Source organism: Haliotis cracherodii, unplaced genomic scaffold, assembly GCF_022045235.1.
Source record: "Haliotis cracherodii isolate W230 unplaced genomic scaffold, xgHalCrac1.p SCAF_18, whole genome shotgun sequence".
Classification (NCBI taxonomy): domain Eukaryota; kingdom Metazoa; phylum Mollusca; class Gastropoda; order Lepetellida; family Haliotidae; genus Haliotis; species Haliotis cracherodii.
In genome coordinates, this window is record NW_027266273.1 from 2,362,962 (window position 1) to 2,380,174 (window position 17,213).

Below are 17,213 nucleotides of genomic sequence, written 5' to 3' on the forward strand. Positions count from 1 at the left end.
TCGTTGTTGCTGCATTGTCAATGGCTCTCGTTCCAGGCGCAGGTTGGGTGGTTACAACATGACTTTGGCCATTTATCAGTATTTCACAAATCCAAATGGGACCATTTACTCCACCACATTACTATTGGATTTATAAAGGTAAAAAATGCACATCACAGGCCAAAATCAGTCGAAGAGACATAGCGATTACATAATTCATACCTCTGCATAACACATACAGATACGTATACTCATCACCCAGTTAACCATGTACTGTTTTGTAACTTCCTTAATCGACTAATCATGAAGGTTCCACCTACTTTGATGATAATTTAATCAACGTAAATCAACATTATTCTAGATGTGACAAATAATTGTGAACTCCATATCGTATCCCGAACAGTTCAAAGCATAAAATTATTCCTTTTTGTCAAAGGATATTTTCCAAAGATTGCATCTAGTCTTGTTGCTTGTTAACAAACATGTACTAATGGATTTGCTAGCTGGCAGTAGGTGGAGGCCTGTGTCATGCCTGAATCTTGATCAAGTGTAAATTGAATTGATTTCTGAAATGTGAAAATTGTTTTACAAATTCATCAAAACAAATTGTTGTGCTTCATTTAGTATTATGAAATATCCTACAATTGTTGTTTTCATCATGTTGATGGATTAAAAATCTGTCAATAATAGTTTTCAAATACTTCTATTTTTAAATTACACCATTTATTAAATTGTGATTTCATATTAAATATATTTTTTCCTGTTAGGAGTAAAAGGGAACATTTTTTACTGGTACCGATTCATTTCACATTTCAGAAATGTACTTCATATCTCCCCCTATCAATCTAACACTTGCTTGCAGCTGATAGACACTTACTAAATACTCTCACACTAACACACACAGTCTGCAGTGATTGCTGATACTATATCAGATCTGCCGCTTCCATTACATCTGTGACTAACATGAATATTATTTGTTTTGTTTGTATTGTTTTAGTTCCTAGTTTTGGTTTGTTTTTGTTCGGACCAGTCAGTTGTACAATGCTGTGTTTCATAACTCATTCCCTTAACCATCAAGTGTCAAGAAACATATTCACCTTATGATAGTAAATTGACATATTGTATCCATTTCACCATTTGGCATCTATTTAACATTTGTAGGCATTTCCTGAGAGGCTATGCCTTTCTTAAATTCTTTCGGAGGCATTCAAGACTAACATCGGTTGGGATTCAATACTGAATATATTTATATATCCCTTGGTACTCATCGTGTCAGTGATTGGTTAAAGCCAAATGGAATACACTTTGTATGCCATCGTCCAATTGTAAGCTGGATATTCTTTCCAAGGTAAATGGAAATCTGATCAGTTGAGTGAGTGAAGGTCTTCGGTGGGACAAGCAAATAAACATTAACCAGTAAGCTACGTCCTCCACCAGATGTCTTAATGACAGATCCATGAAATAAATGCTTATTTTTCGTCCTAAAACGTTTCAAAAGGGATAAGGGATGAATTAGGATTGTTTCCACAGTTTATGAATGTCCATGGTGTGCGTCATATCAGAGGTGGAATTTTAAGACTTTGGAAATATTTTCCTTTGATGGTTTATCGAAATGAGTTATAAACTTTTTTTGTTGCGAATGTCCTTTGTTATGTTTAGTTTGAGCTACACTTTTGAAAATTGCTGCTATTGTGGTACTGTGCCAACGTTAACATACACGATAGTCAAACCTTACAAGCAACCTTTGCTCTCACCACTTCTCACATCAACAAAACAGGCATGTATGGCCCAGTAGTCTAAAGAGTTGTGTCCCTTTGGCACACCTAGAACCCTATGATCATTGTTTTAAATCTCTGTTCGCCCTGATTACATCCTATGTTTTTACTAAAGTGGTAAGGATTTCCTTCCACATAAAGCTGACACACTATGATATAACTGGAACACTCTTTAAAGCGGCATTAAACCCAATCACTCTCACCCGCATCAACATAACACTTGTGCATGACACACACGCACACATGCAGAATGCACATTTAGGATTCATTGGACTGTGAACTGATTTTGCCTGCTGACTGTAACAAAACATGAATGTTTGCAAACATCAACTAATGTCAATGTTCTAATAACTGTGACAACGCATTGTGAAAGCTTTTACACACAAACATTTTTACTTCTTTGCAAAATAATGCATGAACATCAGATTAGTGTGTTCTATTGTCTCAGTTGCTTCTATGGAAGGTATTTGCATAGTCTGTGCATGCGTAAAAAAACAAGCTTTTTGAGTTGGAAAATGTATCCTAATTTAGTCCATATATACCTCAAGACATTGTCATTTATATCAACCACAATTTATCATGTGTATCATGAACAAATCATTGTTAATTTGTAATTTGAAAATTTGTTGATTCTAAATCTACCAGAGGTGCTCAAGACCCAATCGTAGTAATCTTTAAAAGTTGGCAAACAGAAATTCAGTCGTGGAGTCCATTGATCCGCACAGCTATGTTTTAAATATGATTAATGAAGATCCTGTATTTCACAGACATTGCATTGAATTATTGCAGAATTCATAAAGGTCCTTTCCAGCTAAAAATATTTTACAAGGATAACTGCTAACAGAACTAGAAAATATGAAATTTGAACAAGGGAATATATGTATCAGGCAAATGTCAAACAATCTGCACCAGTCCTAGGTGAAGTATACTGACTGACCATTTCACTCTTGCATTGTTGAAGCATGAGTGGGTGGCAGAGTTAATCTGATCCACTGATTGTGGTTCCAAATCAAATGCTTCAAGGTGATGTGAAGCCAACTTACTCACTCAAACTGATAGAATAGATATATACTGCTCAAAAGAAGTTAAGGACCACCCAATTCTTTCATATTACTACCGTTAATATGGGCATGACAACTTAACTATAGTAATATGAAAGAATCTTCTTTTGAGTAGTATAGCTGCATATCACTCACTTAAAACACTGACAGGAATTCCAATATTAGGGTAGGAAGGAGTGATAGGTAATTAGTTATAACTAAGTAAGAGTCATTAATCTTCACCATTACTGATTCTAAACTTGTCACATTACACAAGACAATTTAACATCATATATTCTCTGCAAACCACACCCCAAACGACAGTCCTCGAGATCCAGATGCAGTGCCAGACATGCCCTTTGCGTCAAATCTCAGTCCCTGACTCCAGTCTGGTCGTGTATACCAGCCAATCGGAACACTCCTTTCTTATGGCTATGGCTGGATTTCAGATCGACTGCTGAAGGGAAAGGACATTTGAAGAATCAGTATTGTGGAATAGAACTCAGTTTTGGGTGATCAGTTGGACAAAATGGAGGCTGTGATTGACTAATACTTAATGGGTGATCACCACAGATGAAAGGCTCTAAGCTGCAGCATTGTCATTGTACCTTGCCATGGGTTGTTGCCCGCTCTGCCCATCATTGGTGTGTTCACCACTCACCACTTTGTCACCTGCAAGAAGACTTGTCCCCCTATCAATTATCTTGTAGGCAAAATCATGATGAACTAAACAGAACGTGCCTCTGACTTACATACTGGGGTCAAAGAAACCCTTCCCAATTAGACTGTTTTCAGGCATGTTTTGTATCTGAAGTGTACACCTCCTCGATTGTCCAATGTATCATATCTCCATTCTGTTATCATTAATACCCTGGAAGTATCCACCAACATACCTTCAGTTTGGAAGTGACGTCACCATCTCCATCACTCTAACTTCACTGAATTTCTCTCATGAGCTTGAAATCAGCAACCAATCAAAATGTGTTCAGCACAGATCTACATTCACAATCAGGGCTTGTCAAAGCGAAACCTCAACTAACCAATAGCTGATGTTTTCATGGCGATATATTCCATACTCAAAAGCAGACTCTGATATATCTGAAATATCACCACCCTTATCGGCTTTGCTGATTGGATACTCACCAAATGAAGGCGGAGTTGGCTGATACAATGTCAGAATACAATGTAACATCAAAACAACAACATTATAATTGCATCTGTTGTAGTGATACTGTGTACAACAATATTGACACAAAAAGGTATCAACATTTTGAAATAATAAATTGCATTCCATGCCAGAAAGATTTCATGCAGATGTTACTCGGGCATGATTGTCAGATAAAGCTGTTAATCACAGCCGTCTCACAACTCTGGGGCTCTGCTCCCTCGTATTTAACAGAATCCAGTCCTTATGCTATAAGGCATTCTGATTGTATTTGACAGCATATCTGTGTAATTTGAATGGATGTCTATTTTTAGTATCTTGACAATGGAACTGGTCTGAAAACATTGTAATGATGGCTATTTAATACATTGGAAAATCGAGGATGAATTTATTTTTTTTACACAATACTCACTCATACAAAGGATCGCAGTCATTAAAATGGTCACGAGAATGGGTTCCAATTCTTCTTCCCGGGAATGACAAGTGGTAAATGTGGTCATACTCACTCAATTGAACAATCATTGCTGTGATATTGCTGACCATGGTATAACATGATTTACTTCAATAGAGGGGGTTTGCCATTGCCGTTCTCAGGGGGTGTCTGGACACTGGATCTCAGGCTTACACAACTTGCATTCAACATTTAATTTTGTGAGATGTGTTTTTATCCCGCGTTTTTTGTGGTATGACGTTAACATGTCCCTCATTCGGTTGGTTGATGTGAAGTGCATGCCCCAGTGTTTTCGTCCCTGTCATGTTGGTGTGAAATATTGATAGCTGCTCCCTGGAGTAATTCAGACCCTGAAGATTGTGTGTAACCTTGTTCAAAGTGTGGTTATTTTAGGAAATTGTTTCGTCTCTCAAGAGTTTGCATTAGCTTTTTTAAACTCTTTTTATTATTTGTTATTTGTCTTTTCATCATGTTCATTCTTGAAAAATAATAACTTTTCTGCACATAGTTTTGTTGCACTTGATGAAGCTGTTTGCACCATTAGCCCCATGTACACAAAAATAGTTCTTTTGTTCTAGTAGTAGGACAACAAGTGATTAATTGCAAAAGTTTTGGTTATTGGAAACTGATACAGGATAGATGACAATTGCCTTTCAGTAGCTGAAATAACCTGAGAACGTTTAGGTACAAACACTCCAGACAGGCTCGGAGACTTTGTTGATTGTGTGTCATCACACCCATCAGTGTTTTATGATATCAGTCACTGGATTATCTACAGCCTGCCGACATATTGATGGAATACTGCTGTGTAACAGTAACCAACAAACACACAATATTGTTGGAATGTAAATATATTCAATTGTTAAATTTACTGAACACAAAGTTTCAATTAGATATTGAATAATTTTCTAAACTGACTGCTGTTTGTAGTCTGGTACAGAGCAGTCATCCAAGGTGTTCCAGTGGCAGCTATGATAGAGTTTGTCTTTTCGGAGATAAACTGGGATGAGTAAGACCAATTCTTGTCTGTGACTTGACCGGTGTGTGTATGTGTGCTGATGCTGTCAACCACTGGTTTGTTCGGTTCATGAACTGATTAGCAAAAGGTTGCCATGATACAGCTATATTACTGACTACATTATCTTTTATCATAGCTGGCCTTGTAAACACTGGTTGCACAATAATTACAATGTGTCCTTTTGCAACAATTCTTCCTAAATGATCCAGCATGCAACAGCAGTATGAGGGCAAAGCCCAGGCAGGCTGACAGTCATCAAAAGAAGGGTGTTTTTACTGAATGTTTTATGAGATCTTTTTCTCTCAACTTACCACCTTCCCCGATTGCAAGGGACCCACAACACTGCCTTTATCTGCATCTGCAGTATGTTACTGAGAGACGAAACAATTTCCCTGTTCATAATGAGCCTGGACACGTATATAGCCTGCTACAGCTTCTCCTGGTGCTTGATAATTAGACTCTGTAGATTCTAACATTAATTAGTTATTGTGATTTGAATACTGAGTGTTTCACTGATTACATGTTACAAGTGACAAGCCATGCAAAACAAGTTTCAGGATGTGTTTCACCAAGTACTTTGATATTTTACCAGTCAATATTTAAACTAGACTACAAATGGGATATATCTGAAATACTGCTAAATGCAGTGTTAAAATTTGATAATTTATTGTGTGGACTACAGTCATGGAGTGGATGACACTACCAGACAAACATTATGCAACTGTAATGACCAGGGTGATAATACCTGACTCCTGGAAATTGTTTTTGCTTGGTGATGGTTACGGTGACTTTTTCATTACCATGGTTACTTATCCTTGGTTCTATACATTATATATTAATTCAATTTAAGAGAGTTCAATATCAGAAATGATAAGGTTTGACATTTCATGACTGCATGTGTAGTTTCACCTGAATTTTCCATAATGGAGGTGAGTGGTGTGGTTTTACAAGTAAATGAACATATTAATTCTCTATCTTATGTCTGCATCATTGACAATATAGATATCATTGTTCATGTTTCTTTCACAGAACTATATTATTAGGATGTTTATGTTTTCTGTATTGTGGATGTTGTGAGGGCAGGTTTTGTACATTTTGTGGGACCCGTGAAGATCCGGGGTAGAATAGGTCTTCAGGAACCCATGCTTGCCGTAAAGGCAACTATGCTTGTCGTAAAGGGCGACTAACGGGATCAGGTGGTCAGGCTTGCTGACTTGGTTGATGCATGTCATCGTATCCCAATTCCGTGGATCGATGCTCATGATGTCATTAACTGGATTGTCTGGTCCAGACTTGATTATTTACAGACCGCCGTCCAGATAGCTGGAATATTGCTGATCGCGGCGTTAAACAACAAACAAACAAAAACATCTTGTGGCTAGGATTTATATAACATGAGGGGGCATGGGTGGCCCAGTCAAATTTCAGCTTTGGCCTGATTTTGATTTTTGGTTTGTTATCAACATGTCTATGCTCCTTGGTATTTCACCAAAGTGGTAAACATTAAGGCCAGCATCACATCAGGACTTCCTTCCACAGCCGTGGTACATACAGGTTGTATTTAGTGAGCTATAATGAAAGCCATTATCCCTGTAGTTTCTCCAGATTCCCGATGGTTGATTCTGACTCGTTCGCCGAATGACAAGGGCGATGCCATGTTTATTTATAAACACTGAAAGTAGTCCCTACTTGACCTTTGATATTTGCATAACTATCCGCATATGACCCCAATGACTATCGTTATTATCCGTTGACTTTATCCTGCCGAGAAACCTACCCAATATATGATAAAACTGAGTTACTGCTCAAAGTAACATTAGTGGCTTCACATGTATGCTATCTCGTGATGAACTGACAGTGATGCGAGTTAGCCTTGAACGTGTGTACTCCACGTGTTAATGTGAGGTGTAGTGGATGTTGACAGTATGAATGACACAAACATTATCTGGAGCATGAGCAGGTTATCACTGGGAAAAATAACAACCCACCACTTGGTGCTGTACTACATGAGTGGCGTGATGTAAGCATGATAGATAGATGATTTCATCTTGATAGAACATTGGACAATTCCTCACTGTAGCCTTTACAATACTTGTAGCCTTTATGAAGGATGTAGAACAATTCTCCAGATATACGACAATGCTTCGAAAGACAGCTAGGTCAAGACAAGAAGTCACACACTGCCCCAGTGATACTTGTACTATAGGCCTGCAGTGTGCCTACTTCGGGCTTTCCTCCAACATCAAGCTGACATGCTGCAATACAACTCATATGCTATGGTTTGCAAGTCATTTCTATCATTCCGGGGTAGAAAAGGTCTTCAGCAACCGTAAAAGGCGACTATGCTTGTCGTAAAAGTCGACTAACGAGATTGGGTGGTCAGGCTCGCTGACTTGGTTGATACATGTCATCGATCCCAATTGCGTGGATCGATGCTCATGATATCAATCACTGGATTGTCTGGTCCAGGCTCGATTATTTACAGACCGCCGTCATATAGCTGGACTATTGCTGATTGCGGTGTTAAACAACAAACCAACTAACCAACCAACCAACCAACTCATTTCTATCATTGCCTGGCTAAAAGAAATAATTCAAGGCTAAGAATATCAAGAACTGATAGGATAGTTTGAATGAGTGACTAAATGCTGTCCTATTCTGCACGTATTATGACTCTTGAGAAGGTAATCATTCCCTGCAACGTGGTGCTCATGCAGGGGTCTCCTGACACAGCAGCTGACTCGGCACGTCTGACATCTCACCAGGAGATATGACCACTCATGTTGGAAGTCAGGCCATGATAACACTATCTGCCCAACAATCATCAGTTTGGACCATCGATTAAGATACTGCTGAGATTTCAATAACAATGATTTTTGCAGTCTTACATATCTTTCCTTGAAAGTCGGCATGACAGACTGTTGTATGAGAATAGAAATCTCTGTATGCATGTGATGTATGTGTAAGGAAATACAAATTTTGATATGAATTACATGTGTCACCAGCATGGTATATGGGATTTTATATATGGTATATGGGATTTTATGAGCTGAATTGGCTTTGACACCACAGTATACCCTCATAGTCTTACACGTTACGAAATTATTATGACATGTTCAGAAGTACAGAGATGTATTTTTGGGAAAATATCTTTGACAATATCAGATCTGCCTTATGACTGCCAGTGTGTTCAGTTTGGTAACTGAAAATGTGAACAGGTCCACTTACTTGACAAGGAGATGTTGACCATACAGGCAACTGACCAATTTGCAAAAGGACTGCATTGGGCCAATCAGATAGCTTGATTTTATTATGAGTAATGATATTTTTTAATCCCATATATCTGATATAAGATTTATATGCAGATGTGTCATGTAAAAGCATAGTCATAAAGTAAATTCTTTGTTTTGCTGATTTTTAACCAAGTGAACGAAACCTTGAAAAAGAATAGATGTTGATATGTTTTTTTCAAAGTAAGGTTATGCTATTTCATAAAAATTTGGTTTGTTTGGAAATGACTCTATTCAAACATATCGAGTATTGTTTTGATCTGAATTTGGTGGGTACAATGATGTATCCTCTTTTAATCAATGTTATTTTTTTATAAGTTGTAATTAGAAGAGTAAATATAACAGTGCATATTCTATTTGGGCCAGGGGCGGTCGGGTAACCTAGTGGTTAAAGTGTTCGCTCGTCACGCCGAAGACCCGGGTTCGATTCCCGACATGGGTATAATGTGTGAAGCCCATTTCTGGTGACCCCCGCCGTGATATTGCTGGAATATTGCTAAAAGCGGCGTAAAACTATACTCTCTCACTCTCACTCTCACTCTCACTCTCTCTCACTCTCTCTCTATTTGGGCCATGAAAGCAGCCAGGGATGTTTGTGATGTTAGTAAGCGTATTAAGGTTCATGATACTGGGATTTCATTGCATGTTAGTCATACTGCTGTTCTGTGAAACCACACCACAATCCTCAAGTATTCTTTTAAATATTTGGAAGGGAAAAAAAAGGTCTTGTAAAACAACCGTCTTACACAAAATATAACCATTGTTGAAACAGTTTAATGTAATGGTTGTTGGTCTTCTTTTATCTTATATTTTATAATATCTGTTACAAGAATTGTTTTGGAATAATGAAATAATTCAGTAGTTTGGTGAAGAAACTGTTAATATGAACCTTGAAATCAAATATGTACCTGACCATTCTAGTGCTTTATTGGGCATGAAATTGTTACAGATATTGGCATCCTTAGAACTAAAGGACAGTCTGAAGCAGGATGTTTTATAACTGTTTTTACAGACTATAAATACAAAATTGCCATACCAACAAGTGCCAATTCTGTATGTCTCCTAGGCCATTGGCTATCTACCAAATGGTGGTATGGTCTACACAGTCTATTTGGGTTAGATGTAAAGCTGAATATCTCTCATATGTATAAATAGGACTAACAAAGTAATTGTGAGAGGGAACTTTGGCAATCATTTAAACAATTTTCTTGCCCACATGTAATTTCTGAGTTACCTAATTGACCATGGTTACAGAGTACTTCAGGGTATTCTTAGTAGTATTTTCTCACATATCTAAATCGACACATTCTTGAATGCTAGTACTGTTTGATTATGTCTAGACCTTTCTTTTCTGGTATAAATAGGTTCATAATAGCAGTTGTTTACTGATGCCTACACGTGAGTGTACACTGTAAGATATGTACGGGTAGATGCTGGATACTTGATAATGATGGATATTCCTCTGCAGGGTGCATCCCCCCAGTGGTGGAACCACATGCATTACCAGCACCATGCCAAGCCGAACGTGGTGAGTACCCATGCATTACCAGCCCCAAGCCCATCAACTGTTGATGGCTTGTCTTCACCCTGCTGATGTATGATTTTTGTTTTTTGTTTGTTTATTGTTTAACGCCACACTCAGCAATATTCCAGCTATATGACATCGGGCTGTAAATAATCGAGTCTGGACCAGACAATCTAGTGATTGTCATCATGAGCAACGATCTATGCAATTGGGATACGATGACATGCATCAACCAAGTCAGCGAACCTGACCACCCGATCCCATTAGTTCGTCATCGTATTTCGATCTATGCTCATGCTTTTAGTCACTGGTTGGTTTGTCTGGAATTGATGACAACATTCAATCACTACTGGATAATATGGAAAATTAATCCATCCCCTTACTTTACGACCTGTGAAGATGAGGGGTCTTCGGCAACCCATGCTTGCCGTAAAAGGCGATTATGCTTTTTGTAAGAGGCGACTAACGGGATCGGGATCCCAATTGTGTGGATCGATGCTCATGATGGCAACCACTGGATTGTCTGGTCCAGGCTCGATTATTTACAGACCGCCGTCATATAGCTGGAATATTGCTGAATGCAGCATTAAACAACAAACCAACCAACCCTTACTTTGCATTCCTCAATTCAGTCTCAAACACACGCTTAAGTTTTGGCAGATGCTGCGTGTTCTGTATGAGTACATATCTATGTAGCATAACTCTATGTACGCTCTGGTAAGCTGTAACTGTGCTGTATTTCCAGATGAACAAGGACCCGGATGTGAGGGTGGAGGAACTGTTTGTTGTGGGCAAGGTCATGCCAGTCCAGGTATAGCTCCCTACATCTGTTAGACCGTAACTTGTCCTGAAGCTGAACATTCAGTTTGGTTTTCTCTTTGGCATAGGGGTCTTTCAAAATTGAATATTATGTATGGTATGTACTGTATGTATACTACTCAAAAGAAGTTAAAGATCACCAACTTTTTCATATGGCATACCATATAGTTATATTAAAATTAAAAAAAGGGTGTTCTTTAACTTCTTTTGAGGAGTATATTAACAAGACCAGCTCCACAAGGGAACTTTTCAAAGAACACAAAGTCTCACTTTTTTGTTTTAGATCTGTTTATATTGCTAAATATACTACTCAACTTTTGGTAGGAATAATCAGATATGTCATTAAATACCGGTATACACTTGACATGTTCTGAGAATTGTACATCAGGGATATTTTTAATCGTGGAGTAGTATATATCAAGAATTTTTTTTTGGTATCTAATGAAATTATTCTGTGTTTGAATGTTTGCAGGTTGCTAAAGAGAGAAAGAAGAGCATGCCATACAACTGGCAACACAGATATTTCTTCCTCAGTAAGTAGTGTCCAGCTGTTACTTTCAAACTCGGAATGGTATGATGAGGACAAGATGCAAAACAAGTAATCCATGTTCTGATCGTGAATGTCACTTGTGTCAGGCAGAGGTTACCCAAGACAATTAATGCTAAATGTGTCCATAGCAGAACATTTTCTCATTAATGCTCTTTCCCCATGTGAAAAGTGATAGCACAGGAGATGGCAAACTGAAAACGATGAAGTGTATGCTAACCACAATCTCAATGACAGATCCGAGACTGAAGATTGGATGTCTGTATTTTATCATAACTGTACATACATGCAAGCACCTCTGAACAGCTAAAAGTTGGATATTGGGTGAAATATAAGTATATATATTTAATGGGTGGCCAACTGGTCTATGGCACTACCAAGTCCACTGATGAAGGGCTCTAATCCCAAATATGACCTTATTGTGGTCTTGGGTATTTTAGCACCATACATGAGGTAAATAAACGTCAACGATATACATCCTTTGGGCTTTGCTCCCTAGATTGACCTGGGTCCCCAGCTGTCTTTGCTTTTCAGGTAATGTTTGAATGCTGGTCGTTTCAGTCGGACCACCCCTCCTGTTCCCAGTCTACTTCCAGTACATGCTCTTCAGACACATATTCACCAGGAAGGCTTGGTGGGTAAGTAACATGCAAGTTGGCACATTGCTATGTGGCTCCAACCCTAAGGTTGAGGAGGTTGGAGAGCAGTTTTAATTACTGTGGACAAATTGTGGGCCAACGACTTTGAAATATCTGGAATATTGCTGCTTGGTGAAACACTGCATTCATCAATCCAGCTATGAGTGTCACATTCCATATCTGTATAGTCCGTGCATTATTTCAAATAGGAATTAATTCTCCTGCAATAAATGTTATGGGTTAGAAATATCCCTGTTTTCATTGTAATATCTTGAAACATATATTGTTCTTAGGATCTCCTGTCTGTGAGCCTGTTCTTTGTCAAGTTCTTCTACCTCTACATCCCCATGCTGGGAATTGGGAGTACCATCATCTACTACTTTATTTTGAGGTAGGTATATGCAGGGACTTGATAGTACCGTCATCTACTACTTTATCTTGAGGTAGGTATATGCAGGGACTTGATAGTACCGTCATCTACTACTTTATTTTGAGGTAGGTATATGCAGGGACTTGATAGTACCGTCATCTACTACTTTATCTTGAGGTAGGTATATGCAGGGACTTGATAGTACCGTCATCTACTACTTTATTTTGAGGTAGGTATATGCAGGGACTTGATAGTACCGTCATCTACTACTTTATTTTGAGGTAGGTATATGCAGGGACTTGATAGTACCGTCATCTACTACTTTATCTTGAGGTAGGTATATGCAGGGACTTGATAGTACCATCATCTACTACTTTATCTTGAGGTAGGTATATGCAGGGACTTGATAGTACCGTCATCTACTACTTTATTTTGAGGTAGGTATATGCAGGGACTTGATAGTACCGTCATCTACTACTTTATTTTGAGGTAGGTATATGCAGGGACTTGATAGTACCGTCATCTACTACTTTATCTTGAGGTAGGTATATGCAGGGACTGTCGTCTACTACTTCATCTTGAGGTAGGTATATGCAGGGACTTGATAGTACCGTCATCTACTACTTTATCTTAGGTAGGTATATGCAGGGACTGTCGTCTGCTACTTCATCTTGAGGTAGGTATATGCAGGGACTGTCGTCTACTACTTCATCTTGAGGTAGGTATATGCAGGGACTTGATAGTACCGTCATCTACTACTTTATCTTGAGGTAGGTATATGCAGGGACTTGATAGTACCGTCATCTACTACTTTATCTTGAGGTAGGTATATGCAGGGACTTGATAGTACCGTCATCTACTACTTTATCTTAGGTAGGTATATGCAGGGACTGTTGTCTACTACTTCATCTTGAGGTAGGTATATGCAGGGACTGTCGTCTGCTACTTCATCTTGAGGTAGGTATATGCAGGGACTGTCGTCTGCTACTTCATCTTGAGGTAGGTATATGCAGGGACTGTCGTCTACTACTTCATCTTGAGGTAGGTATATGCAGGGACTGTCGTCTAATACTTCATCTTGAGGTAGGTATATGCAGGGACTGTCGTCTACTACTTCATCTTGAGGTAGGTATATGCAGGGACTGTCGTCTACTACTTCATCTTGAGGTAGGTATATGCAGGGACTGTCGTCTACTACTTCATCTTGAGGTAGGTATATGCAGGGACTGTCGTCTACTACTTCATCTTGAGGTAGGTATATGCAGGGACTAGGATCGACTACTTCATCTTGAGGTAGGTATATGCATGGACTGGGATCTACTACTTTATCTTGAGGTAGGTATATGCAGGGACTGTAGTCTACTTCTTCATCTTGAGGTTGGTACTTATAGCTAGTGCTTTAGTATGACATGAATGACACATGCTATTTCGACTGCAGGTGCCTGGAATCCCACTGGTTCACCTGGGTGTCGCAGTCTAACCACATCCCCATGGACATCGAGGAGGACACCGCCAAACCCTGGCTGGCCCTGCAGCTGCATGCAACATGTAATGTGGAACAGTCCTTCTTCAATGACTGGTTCACAGGCCATCTCAACTTCCAAATTGAGCACCAGTGAGTTACCTCCCTTTGCATCAAATTGGATCATTATTTTTGTGTAGAGGTAATAAAATTGCCTGAAATGACTACATACACTATGTATTCTCTGTAATAAGCAAGGAAAGCCAATTCTGAAAGAAATCCAGTTTGTTATGCAATAGATTTGCATTTATTTCCTTGCAGCCTGTTTCCAACCATGCCCCGACACAACCTGCACAAGATCTCTGCTCTGGTCAGATCAGTGTGTGAGAAACACAACATCTCTTATAAAATCAAGCCTCTGGGTACAGCCTTTGCTGATATAGTCCGGTAAGTGAACATGTTTTCTAAAAGAAGTATGTGCTACACAAATAGAGAATCTCACCCCTGTGTGTTTTGATATCAAATATATCAACACTCGATAAAAGTGGAAAAACTGAGGCTTGGTAACCAATGATGTCACAATGGTCTGCAAAGCATTGTGATGCAATTTCATTGCAGTGATATCTACAATGTAGCCAGTTTTGGAGGATAAAACAGGATTCACCCAGGGTAGCAGAAAGCCCATTACATGAAAAGAATATGTCACAACTTATCTGTACATCTTAGAGTTTTTACAGAAAATAACATTCTTCTCCCTTAAACATTCAGTCTTGTAATACAAGTATGCTGTATAAACTATTGCAGTGCAGCAAAGTACATGGTCTCTTACACTAAAGTGAAAGCTGCTCCTGATTTTTGAAAAGTTGATAATACAGCCTCCAAGCTCCATAGAATTTCTTGAAAGGAATAACTTTTTCAGTGTTTGGGACTGTGAAGTAATAAAACAATTGCAAAATTCTATATTGATAGATGAAATACACATATACATGTATTGTACTCTAGAGATGAATTGCATTTGCGCTCCCTGATGTGCCTGTATCCAGATACAAATGTGTCACTATAAATGCAAGGATTGTAAACATTTTTCACATCAATTTCATAATGTGCAGTATCTGAACACTCCCTACAGATGTCTTTTATACTCGCAGAACCCTGAAGCATTCCGGAGAACTCTGGTACTCGACCTACAACGCCTTCCACAGCCCCTAGACTACCTTCTGCCTCTACGATCAAGATGCCATTTGTCTCCCGTCTGAAATTGAAACAGTATATACAATAATATACAAACATGTTCATAAAGAGGATTTATGAAAGCTGAAATTGACGATTGTTATGTTGATGAGATATTTTTCCCCAAAGTGGTGTACTTGTTTCCTACCATCCCATTGGAAATAGATGTCGGAAACTATTGTCCACTGTTGCCTTTTCAAACAATGGACAGGATGAAAAGAACTATTTTTGACAGTATACTTTAAGATGTCCAGTGTATGTCGCAGTTATTACTGTGTTTCTGGTTGTGTGTAAATATTTCAAAGAAATTAAGGAAAAATATTGATTTAACAAAGATTGATCACTGCAGTATTATTTAGGATTGACTTCATTTTTGTATGAACTGTGCATGTGAATCGGATACTTGATTTTGGATTTTGTTACCACATGAATATGTTGTGTTCTTTGTGAGAAAATGATTTTTTATATTTTTGATGTTATAGAATAGTCTGTACTGTTTTGTTTATTTCAAGTACATAAAGTACACTCCTTCCCTCTGCCAAGGAAATATACAGCTGTGTAGAGAGGGTGCATATTATACATGCAGACAATGAGGTAATTATAAATAGTAGTCATTTGGAAAACAGTTCCAACTTTCACACCACAGATCAAATTCCCATCCAAATGATCTGAAATATATATGTATGTAGAATTCATCCTTGATGAAAAAATTGTCAGTGTTGTAAATAATCATTTCTGTAGGAGAGCTGGCTGGAACAATTTAACTTCCAATATGTACAAGTATATTTATTGGTGTTTTTCCCTCCTAAGCATATATCACCATATCTTTTCTCCAGGTGAAAGCTATCATGCACCGGTGTATGGCTTATTGCTGCATACAAAGTCTATTTTTGTATACCTACACTCTAATATAGTTCCCCAAAGCAGTATCCATGCCAATGCAGGCCAAGATACTTTTTTATTTATTGTTAAGTGATGATGAGAATTATTATTTGAGATATGGTTTTCAATTCCATGGGTCCAACAAGTAAAGGTTAATGGTACCACCAAGTGTAGCCAAAGTCGCCACCCCAGAGCATTATATGTAAGGTGCCATAGCGGAAATATGTTTGTGGGGATAGGGCCCTCAGTTATTTGATCAGGATGTGTGTTTGCGTGTTGTGTGTTTATGGATGCACTACCGGTGACGTGTTGAAATAACCGCATTAATTGCAAAGCTGATTACATCCCAGTGAGCTGTTTTTCTGTTTCTAATAAGTCTGTGTCAAAACTCTTCAAGTCAAAGATTTTTCCATAGTTTTAACATATGGACTTTAGTAAGTTTACTCGACTGAAACAAATTTGCATACTGCTAATTGTGATATGATAGAGGCATAAAAACTTAATCATTTTATTGATCATGCTATTCATTTCATTTAATTAGTTATTAATCATCACATAGAATTTGCTTTCCATTCATATCTCCATCTTGTGTGATCTCTGGGTGAATGAAAGGGTTATGATTAAGTTACTTTAGTACAAATTCCGAGATGTCTATTCTTAAATATATTTATAGTTTGAGGCTTCATTCAGGTTTTGCACATCTTGCCCTGGATTTCATTATATTGCTGACTAGACACTTTGCTCAGTTTGTTGTAAGCCAAACATGACACATGAATAAACACTTAGTACTATCTTGTTTTTCTTAGTGGTTTTGCCTTGTCACAAAGGCCATAAATGCAATCACAGAATTCAGTTTCATGGCTAAACAGATGCAAGTGAGAATTCCAACAATCATGACCTAAACATGAAACTGGGTGTTCTTTTGACTTTTGGGAAGGACTGAATGTAGCCCATCGGCCATGGATGAAAGAAACATCACGCACATACCAAAACCTCTGGTAGATTGGAGGGCGGTCATGTAG

At 38.3% G+C, this 17,213-nt stretch overlaps 1 protein-coding gene across 2 annotated transcripts in view; it reads left to right on the forward strand.

Moving 5' to 3' along the window:
- LOC139465660 (acyl-CoA 6-desaturase-like) overlaps nt 1–16,982 on the forward strand; it is a 33,993-nt gene extending 17,011 nt beyond the window's left edge. The window contains exons 5-13 of one of the 2 annotated variants that reach the window (XM_071247397.1): nt 37–138; nt 10,187–10,246; nt 10,989–11,054; nt 11,535–11,595; nt 12,171–12,247; nt 12,541–12,638; nt 14,056–14,232; nt 14,401–14,526; nt 15,228–16,982. In XM_071247397.1, coding sequence (XP_071103498.1) covers nt 37–138; nt 10,187–10,246; nt 10,989–11,054; nt 11,535–11,595; nt 12,171–12,247; nt 12,541–12,638; nt 14,056–14,232; nt 14,401–14,526; nt 15,228–15,288 — 828 coding nt within the window. In that variant the 3' untranslated portion in view covers nt 15,289–16,982. The remainder of the gene's footprint in view (nt 1–36; nt 139–10,186; nt 10,247–10,988; nt 11,055–11,534; nt 11,596–12,170; nt 12,248–12,540; nt 12,639–14,055; nt 14,233–14,400; nt 14,527–15,227) is intronic. The other variant, XM_071247396.1, reaches the window with a different exon arrangement.
- Nucleotides 16,983–17,213: the final 231 nt, after the last annotated feature.